This window comes from Oryza sativa, chromosome 2, assembly GCF_034140825.1.
Source record: "Oryza sativa Japonica Group chromosome 2, ASM3414082v1".
Taxonomy (NCBI): Eukaryota; Viridiplantae; Streptophyta; class Magnoliopsida; order Poales; family Poaceae; genus Oryza; species Oryza sativa.
Genome location: NC_089036.1, coordinates 12,560,893 through 12,570,797, shown reverse-complemented (window position 1 = coordinate 12,570,797; position 9,905 = coordinate 12,560,893). Strand labels below are relative to the sequence as shown.

Below are 9,905 nucleotides of genomic sequence, written 5' to 3'. Positions count from 1 at the left end.
TTTCCTAACAATTATATCGATGTGATGGAGGTGATCACTCGATGTGAGTGTATGTCGGAAGACGGGTGGAGACATGAGCGCCACCCGTAACACAAAACCTTTGCGAAAACCAAAAACTTAATAAAACAAAATGATTTCGACTGGGCAGCATGAATAGAATATGGGTGGTTCTGTAAACGGCAAGTCGCCAACCCTGGTCAATTAAGGACTGAGTCAAGAAGCTATACAGGAAACGAAACGAGTACAACCGCATTTCTTCAATGGGTATAGACCCAGCGAACTAAGAAATAGTTGTGGGGTGGCACCCCAGTCGTGGTGGTTCTGCAGTGGTGACGATTGTGATGGAAGTGTGGATCGATTGGATCGATCGTTTGAATGCCGAGGCAAAAACCTAAAATGCACCTAAGTATATATTGTTATATATATTGTATACCCCCTTTTATTATCTCGGGAGCGCCAGGACTCCCTTCACTGCTAGCTCGAGGTGTTGTGTTGTGACGGGAGTGCAATGGGGATCTATAGTCGTTGGAGCGGGTGCTGCAATGCGAGGATGACTGAAAAAACGGGACGTGATAAGTCTCATGTGTTGGGACTAGGCTTATGTGTTGGGCAAGTCGTGGAGTGCAGGATTAAAAGCATACATTAACTGCAGTGTGAGTAAAACAAATCTATTCAAATAGCCGTGCTTGCGGTTAATGAGCGTCGGGACTTTTACTACTCTTGACTAGGCTCATAGATTTTAATCTTGCTTAGATTAGGAAAAGAGGTGTGACCTTGTCCAATGAGTGAGAAGGTCGTAGTGATGGAAAATGTGGGAAAACTAGTTGTGAGGGTAAACCGGACCAAGCGAGGCTTGGGGAAGGTGGATGAACCCTCGCAGATTAACGAACCAAGCCATCCTTGAATCCCTGTGAGCACTATATACATTCTGTAGTGGTGGCTAGCTGAGAACGGTTGGTACTCACCCTTGCTTAATTAAATATTTTAGAAGGAGAAGTCGGAGCCGACTTATACGTGTGCCATGCTGATGAAGAGGTGTTGAAGACGGTGGAGTAGGGACCTAGGTTCACCAGTCGCTGCCTGTGGAATAAGATGGACCGTCGTTGCTTCGCTTCCGCTACCGTATCTACTTCTTTGGATATTTGGCCTTGTAGATGACCATACTTGGTCTATTTGGATGCCACTCGGGCAACCATTGTATTATTAATGTATTGTAAAGCCTGTATAACGATGTCAGCTTTGTGATATACAACATTGCCATGTGTATACCATCTACTGATTCAGAGAATGGTATTGTAATCACATGAAGTTTTCGGTGTACAAAACCGGGAGGCCGACACATTAACATTGCTTTGCCCTCGCAACTAACACCGGCCCACCACCCGCTGCTGACCCTGGGCTCCAGCTGCTGCGGTATCGCCTACACCACCCATCGCTGATCAGTCACCTACTAGGCCGTCTAAGCCCGATCCTCCGCTCCAAAGCTCTATCCCTATCTTTAACACTAAACCTACCCCTAAACCAAACCCGATTTACGTTCACGAGATGAAAATCTTGGGCACGGTCGCGGACTAGCCTTCCCCTTTGCTTTTGCCCTACACGTCTCCGACCAAAAAATCCATTCTGAATTTCAGACCCGTCCCCGTCGCCTACGTCATTGTCGGTAACTCCCGGCAGCCGGCACCCAGTCGCCGGGCACCGCCACACATCGGCTCCGTATTCTCTACGACCAGACACAAGCCCGCGCTCGCACTCACTCGGTATGTTCAAAACTAGTACTACTACTAGTAACTGCAGGCATCAGCCGCAGAAGATCTGCAATGGGGGCCATAGCCACAAGACTACGTTTCCGGACCCACCGGTTCGCGTAAGCAACAGGCCCCACATGTCAGTTGCACTGCGGGCTCTTTGGACAATATCCACTCGCTGAAAAAATTAAGGTGCGGACAGGGTGATGCGAGCACCAAGAGAAAATGTTTCAGTCACTGACAGGCGGGGCAGAAATAGCTGTTGCGGTGTGGGGGCCCGCATGGCAGCGAGCGTGGTGGAAATTAGCGGAGACGGCTTCGTCGACGAGCGCGATCTCCTCGCGCGATAAGGACACGCATAGCGGCACGGCACACGCAGGCAGAGAGGCGAGAGCATCGCGACTCGAGGCCAATTTCTTCCTTCCCCTTTCCTTTTCGCTCGCGGCGCGAGGCGATCGGATGGCGGCGTCGTCGTCGTCGTCGTCGTCCGCCGGCCGCCGCCTCGCCGGAAACCTAAGCCTGAGGCCTGGCGTGGCGTCGATTATCCCTGGGCTGCCGGACGACGTGGCCGCCGTCATCCTCTGCCTGCTCACGTTCCCCGACCAGTCCCGACTCCGGGCCACCTCCCGCGCGTGGCGGCTCCTCCTCTCGGCGGCCACGCTCCTCCCGCTCCGCCGCAGCCTGCGGCTTCCGCGGCGCCACCTCCTGTGCCTCTTCCCCACCGACCCCTCCCTCGCCTCCCCGATCCTGCTCGACCCCGCCGCGCCCACCGCCTGGTGGTCCCTCCCGCCGATCCCGTGCTCGCCGCAGCACTACGGCCTCGCCAACTTCGCCGCGGTCGCGGTCGGCGGCCAAATCTACGTCCTCGGCGGCTCCCGCTTCGACGCCCGGAGCTATCCCCTCGACAACCCCTCCCCCTCCGCCGCCGCCTACCGGCTCGACCTCGCCCTCTCCCGCCACCGCTGGGAGCGCCTCCCCGACATGCGCGTCCCGCGAGGGAGCTTCGCCTGCGCCCCCGCGCCCAGCGGCGGAGTCATCGTGGCCGGAGGTGGCTCCAGGCACCCGACGTTCCCCTCCTACGGCAGCCGCACCAGCGGCGTCGAGTTGTACGACGCCGCAGCGCGCGCGTGGCGCGTCACCGCGGCGATGCCCAGGGACCGGGCCGGGTGCGTGGGGTTCGTCGCGCACGGGGCGGGGGATGGGAGGGAGGATGAGTTCTGGGTGATGGGCGGGTACGACGGCTACACCACGGTGGGGGGAGTGGTGCCTAGTGACGTATACTGCCGGGACGCGGTGGCGCTCGGGCTGTGGAGCGGCAAGTGGAGGGAGATTGGGGACATGTGGGAGGAATGGGAGAGAGAGCGCCTTGGGCCGGTGGCTGTCATTTCTGCTGAAGATGGAAGGGTCACAGAGGTGTTCATGCTCGATGGTCATGATATCTTCAGGTCAGGGATTTTGTTCTTTTGTCTGCACAATTGTTTTTGCATATATGTTTGTGTCTGCGAGTAGTTCAATTTCAATTTCGTGTAATTCTTTATTCATGTGTGTTTGCTTGCTTGGAACGATTGGTAATTAATACAGTTCCCTTTTCTACTTGTAGTTGCATAACATGTTTAGTACTTTTGTTGCTTCAATTTCATAATTTAATTTAGCTCAATTATTCACTATATGATGAGTTTGGAGTCGGGCAAGGGTGTTTATTTGTTAATCTTTCTTTTCTGCTTGGTGTCTTGGTTCTGTAATTAGTTGATTTTGTTAAGATGTACAAATGGATGGAATGAGAATAATGGGAAACAACACTTTTTGTTTGTTCCATTTTATTGTTTAGGTGCCAACTATTAAGATGCAGTACTCAGCTGAGTCTCTGACGAATTTGATGTCATTGCTGCCATACATTTGATAGACTAATAATGCAGATACCATGTTTTTAGAATCTGGAAATTAATTTTAAGATTGAAGAGCCTAGATATCTTTTGCTTCTCTTCCAGTTTCGTTTACAGAGACGTTTCCTTGCCATTCATGCATATTACTTTCTTGTGTTACATTACGGAGCAGATCTCATGGAAAAGCATTGCTTAACATTTTTATTTTCCTCACCCATCTCTTCAACCAAAATAAAAACTCACAGCACTAACTAAAAGATAATGTCCCCACCCTTTGGTCACTTGATTTTAAGCAAGCATGAGTGATGCGCTGACGTGATGTACTGAGAACGAACCAAATATAGGTCTTGCTATGTGGTCTATTTGTCTTCATCCTATGGTTGTCAATAAAGATGTTTGTGTGTACAAAATTTCAGAAAAAATAACATTTGTTTTCAAGAGGCAGAGATAAAACACTCAACTTTTGAAGTCCAGAGGTTGTAAATACAAATGATGAAGTTGAAGCTGTCTTATTTCAGAGGTTTTAAATGTAAAGTACGTTTTGATTGGTTTGTTAGTCAATGGTTGGTTTTGTGGACCTTATCTCAGTAGCTGCTTGTTGCTTTCATGTTAAGAAAAGGGTTTTCATATGCATGGTCAATATCATGATTGGAGATGAAATTTTGGTAAACATTTGTATGCCTGCAACCATGTACAAGATTCACTTGTTCCATGCAATCATAGACTTGTTATTATGGATATATTTTGGAATGTAATGGATACATAATATCGAGAAAGTGTTAGCATTAAATTATTATCAACATAAGGGTGCAAGTGGCCATGTACTAGTGATGTCATTGGTTAAATATGGACAGGCAATTGCGTGTTTAACTGAGGGCATTTAATTTTGACATGCTAGATAAACATCACACCAGTTCACATGATTACAGTTACCACTTGTTAGTTTGTGAAATTTGCTGAATGAAATGACGTTGTACACTAATCAGGCTTCACTTAACATGTTCTTTAAATAAATAGGTGTGCCTACTTATATCATTAGAAACCAAAAAAAGTCATTGTATCAACTGCCAAAAATTTCAGTTAGCTTGCGTAGTGTTCACAGTACCACTTAACTAGTGGGTAAAACATTTGTAAAGACTGACATAGTATCTTCTGCTGGACATCAAGGCCCCAATTAGAGAAGATCCATCTGGTCATTAATAACAAACTTTGCTTTATGATTAACAAACTTACATTCGGAGGGAATACTGTAGCAAACCCTTTCCACATAGGTACATAGGATTAAGCTAGCAGTTAGCGTGTTACAAGTTCCATTTTGAGACTAGTCACCACTTCCTAGTTTTGGTATTAAAATTTACATCAGATGCAATTGAGCAATTTCATAGCATTAGTTGGAAACAAATATCACTCCTGTGTTGTGCTTTCTAAATCATACCTGAATGCTGTCATTTTGTAGCCACCATAATTAGCTAGAACGATCGGGGGAACTTGGTAGATATGTTTAGATATTATGAAAACTATCTGTTCTTAACTTCTTACTATATTTTTTAATACATGTTTTTTTTGTTGCCAAAGTTAAGTGAAAAACCAACAGTTTTTTGTTGCCACAATGAGCTAAATGAACTACATAGAGATGTATCTGTGTACTGCAAGAGGTATCAGTGCGAATTTCTTTGCATTAATTTTTATTGAAAATTGACTAGTATTTCCGACATTCACTAGGAGCGGTGATGTGCACCCAAGCAATCCTAGGATTTGGACCCAGCCACCCAAGTGGATGGAGTTATTAAATAGCTTCACCACCAGGCCATTGGGGTGTATTTCTTTGCATTAGTTTATGTCAAAGTAAATATATCTCAGAGAACTGTATGCTGTGACATTGCCAATGGGGAGTGGCATTGATATGTATCCTTGAGGAAAAGAGGAAGAGAATTTAGATAAATTCATAAATATCAAATAGTGACTGCTTTCTGAATACATGCTTAGTTATTCTGTATGCAAGTTTCCATCACGAGTACAGCTAGTCAAAGCCTCATCGAAGCTTGTACTGCATGTGTTATCAACTCTATTATACCTATGTTGAGATTAAACTGTCTTTTATGTTTGCATGAGAGATTCTGTTAGGAGTCCATGGAACTGATCTTCATGCTGACTTGTATAATTAACTACAAGCTGCGTTGCACCTAACACTTTGTTTGCTAGTTGTTAAGTGCTGGATGTTTTCTAACAGTTGAGGTACTCTCCTCAAGGACCACGGAAAAGCTCAAGTTATAACTGAAATATGTATATCCATTATGTTCTGATTTTTGAACAAACTGGTAGCTATTGATGAGAAACTTGTAATTATGAACTTTACTGTTTCGTAGAGCGCATGGTAGCTCTTTTGCAATTCTGATCACAAATCATACTTGATACTTATACTATGATTGCTATGTTATCTGGAATCTATAACCATTTTCTTCTGGCTTGGTTACTAAAAATTTTGCGCATATAACCAGACTCTAATAGTCATGTCTTGGTGCAGGTATAACTTCTCTTCGAACAGTTGGTCAAAGGAAGCTACATTGAGGAGAAAGATCCCAAGTACTCAATCATGTGGTTTCATAGCAATGAATGGCGAACTTTATGTTCTTACATCTGCAAAACTCCCTGTCGAAACCTCAAGTCCATGGAAGCAGTCGAAGAAGAGGTTGGCGCTGGAGTTTCAAGTTTACAACCCTGCAGCAAAGATGTGGAGGGTGCTCACCACACATCCCCCTGTTAACGTACCAATTGATTTCAGGACTGCAGCTCTCTGTACGGTTGAGCTGTAGGTTTCTTGATGATCACCATTCACTGTACAGATTAAGGTAGTTGATCAGACATTTGATTGCAAATTTAGATGTAAATGAGAACACCATCCAATGATGTCAGCAAATAGGCGAAGATTGTTGCGCTCGTGAGTGCTTTGCATTGGTAGCTTGTGTGTATATGTACAGGATGGGACATTGCACATTATCTAATAAAAAGGACGGTACATTGCAAAAGAGGCATATCTATCTGGGAAGCTTTATGCCGTTATCACTTCTTTACTGAATCATCGTCTAGCACCCGCTGCATCATTCTGATTGTGCAGCTTGCCTGATTGTCTGATAAGTTTCGTATGATATTTTGTAACGCTTCAGTTTTTTTTGCAGTACCTAGTGTTTGTTTTAGTAGCTTTTAGAATGTGTGTGTATGCATTTATAATAAGAAACACACCAAAGAACACTGAAGAGTAAAAGTTGAAGTCTAGGAATTTTCAGGTAGAGGTCCAACGATCCTACAAATTTAGGCCAATTTGCTTGAGTGAGGCACCTATAGAAAATTTGCAAGGCACATGGTCAAGAAAGATTTCGATGAGGCCAATTTTGGTCACCTCCTGCCCAATTTTGGCCCACACGCCAGCATCCCTGGGCAGGCCAGCCCAAATCCATTTCCAGATTTCCACCACTTCAGCGGTTCAGCCACTTATGCCCAGGCGGCCAGGCCCCAGTTGACAGGGATCATCATCTCATCTCATCCACAGACTTCAAAAGTTTTAAAACTTCGGCCAACAGTATTTTATTTTCAGAATGCTTAGTTTAAAAGGAAGAAAAATAGTACCGCTTCTATATTGTAAAATATAATATTGTTGATTTATTTAATATCTGTTGTGCAAGTTTGATCACTAATTTTCTAATAATATATCTAACAAAATTATAATATTGTAAAAGTAGAAGTCATAATGAAAAATCTGACCATGACATTTTATGTATTTGAACTATTTTTTTTAATTACACAAATGATGTATACAGATACTTGTACAGATGCATACCACACTGAAGCACATTTATAAATATGACACTAGCGCTCAAAGAGATGAAAACTACAATAAATTTCTAGTCTCACTAAACTCGTTTAAAAGCACATTCGCGTGTGAGCTATTGATGGTCCAATCTTGAATTTTTGATCGAATCAACTCAATTGTGGCATATATTAAAATACAAAGGGAATATATGTAGATTTGCTTAAAAAAATACTCTCATAACATCATAAACTTGTTAGATTTTATAGATTTATTCTAATATATTACTCCGTCTAAAAAAAAGCAAATCCTTGCAACGATATGTCCAGTTTCATAGCTAGGGTTGGATTCTTTTTGGGACGGAGGGGGTATAATGGATGATCAGAGTAAGAAAGAAAATGATCAATTAATCTGGTCCTAAACGTAATATATTTATCATGCATATACTGGAGGGAGTATATTTGAGAAATATTTGAATAATATCGTATACTCCCTCCGTCCCAAAAAAAGACAAACCCTGGGTTTGAATCTGGACATGATGATAAGGTTTGATATTATATGTACTTTATATTCCCTTACAAAGAGCACAATAACTCTGCTATCCTTGTGAACGTACGTGCTTCCTCCATTACATAATATATAACTAGCTGGGTGGCCCGCGCAATTGCGCGGCTAGAGCTCAAACAAAATCATATATTTTTTTAAGTATGATTTTACTTAAAAATTTATTAAATACCTATCTCGTTGTCTTAAGACTTTGAATGACCAAACCTTATCATCCCCATGTTTCTAATTATATAGTTTTTAAAAGTCACTGCAATTTCTACCCCTTACTTCTGCCATCTCCTTCTTTATTTGCTTGCTAGATCTACCACTTTCTATTCATTCTCCTTGTAACCTTTAAAAATTGGATCTTATAGTTTTTAGAGTCTATTGTCTTGTTAGGTTTCTTTTTATAATTTCTAGAAGTCACATCAAACGCTGCCATTATACTATTCTACGGTTCGTCCAATGTCTTTTTTCTGTTTATTATCATTGGGATTTTAAAATTCGAATATAATAATCATTCGGGTTCATTTTTTTTTACTTTTTAGAAGTCCCGCCAAACCGTTAACGGCTTTGCCACTAAACTCCTCTATGGCTTATCTGCTGCCTCTCTTCTTTATTGTCATTGAGATTTTAAAATCGAACATGATTGTCATTGGGTTTTTTTTTACTTTTTAGAAGTTCCGAACCTTTAAAAATTGGACCTTGTAGTTTTTAGAGTTTATTGTCTTGTTGGGTTTCATTTTTTATAATTTTTAGAAGTCCTGTTAAACGATGCCACTATACTCCTCTACAGCTCACCCGCCGCCTACTCTTTATTATCATTGGGATTCTCAAAATCGAACATAACTACCGTTGGAATTCATTTTTTATTTTCTAGAAGTCCTACCAACCATCGGTGGCTCTGCAACTATACTCCTATACACCTAGTCCGCTGCTTCTCCTTTTTATTGTCATTGAGATTTTAAAAATCGAATATGATTATCAATGTGGTTTATTTTTTTTACTTTCTAGAAGTCCTAGCAACCGCCTTGTCCGTTTGCTTCACGACCTATATGTTGTCCCTCCTTTTAATCGTCAGTAGGATTCTATTTGGTGTTTTATCAACAGTTATATGTCGTATCAACGACCACCACTCTACTCCTTTATAGGCATGTTACTTAATTTATCTTGTCATATGTTTTAGGTGGTATTTCTTTCAATAGTCCTTATTTTCTATCACCAATTAGTTATCAATAAATTGTATTCCTAATGGAAATCTTTTTATTCCTTTTCTAATTTCAGAATTTATTTTTTTTTCAAATTTTAACTAATATTGTATAGTGTTCTTTTAATATTTTTATTTTTCAATTCCAGTTGTTTCAAAATTGTATTCCTACTCAACTCTCTTTTACTTTTTTTAATTTTTATATTATTTTATTTTTTATTCTGAATTTTAATTAATCTCGTATCGGGTTCTTATATGGATTCTTCTTTCAATATTGCTTATTTTTAATTTAGAATTTCTATTAATTTTAAATTGTATTCCTACTTTAACTCTTATTTTCTTTTTGCTAATTTTAGATTTTATTTTTATTTTTCTTCCAAATATTAACTAATATCGTATTGGGTTTTTATATTGACTATTCTCTCAATATTCATTATTTTTAATTCCGAATTTCAGCTATTTTTGATTTTGTATTTCTACTTGGAATCTCCTTTTCTTTTTCTCTGATTAATGTGGGAATTTCTCTGATTAAAAATCGAACATACCTATCGTTGGAATTTATTTTTTATTTTCTAGAAGTCCCGCCAACCATCGGTGGCTCTGCAACTATACTCCTATACACCCAGCTCACTGCTTCTCCTTTTTATTGTCATTGAGATTTTAAAAATCGAATATGATTTATCAATGTGGTTTATTTTTTTACTTTCTAGAAGTCC

General features: G+C 41.4%; 1 protein-coding gene across 1 annotated transcript; it reads left to right on the top strand.

Annotated features, from left to right (window-relative positions):
• The first annotated feature begins 2,125 nt into the window (after nucleotides 1-2,125).
• Nucleotides 2,126-6,657, top strand: LOC4329145 (F-box/kelch-repeat protein OR23). Its single transcript, XM_015767748.3, has 2 exons — nucleotides 2,126-3,193; nucleotides 6,156-6,657. The coding sequence occupies exons 1-2, from the start codon at nucleotides 2,208-2,210 to the stop codon at nucleotides 6,442-6,444; spliced, it is 1,275 nt and encodes a 424-aa protein (XP_015623234.1). The 5' UTR covers nucleotides 2,126-2,207; the 3' UTR covers nucleotides 6,445-6,657.
• Nucleotides 6,658-9,905: the final 3,248 nt, after the last annotated feature.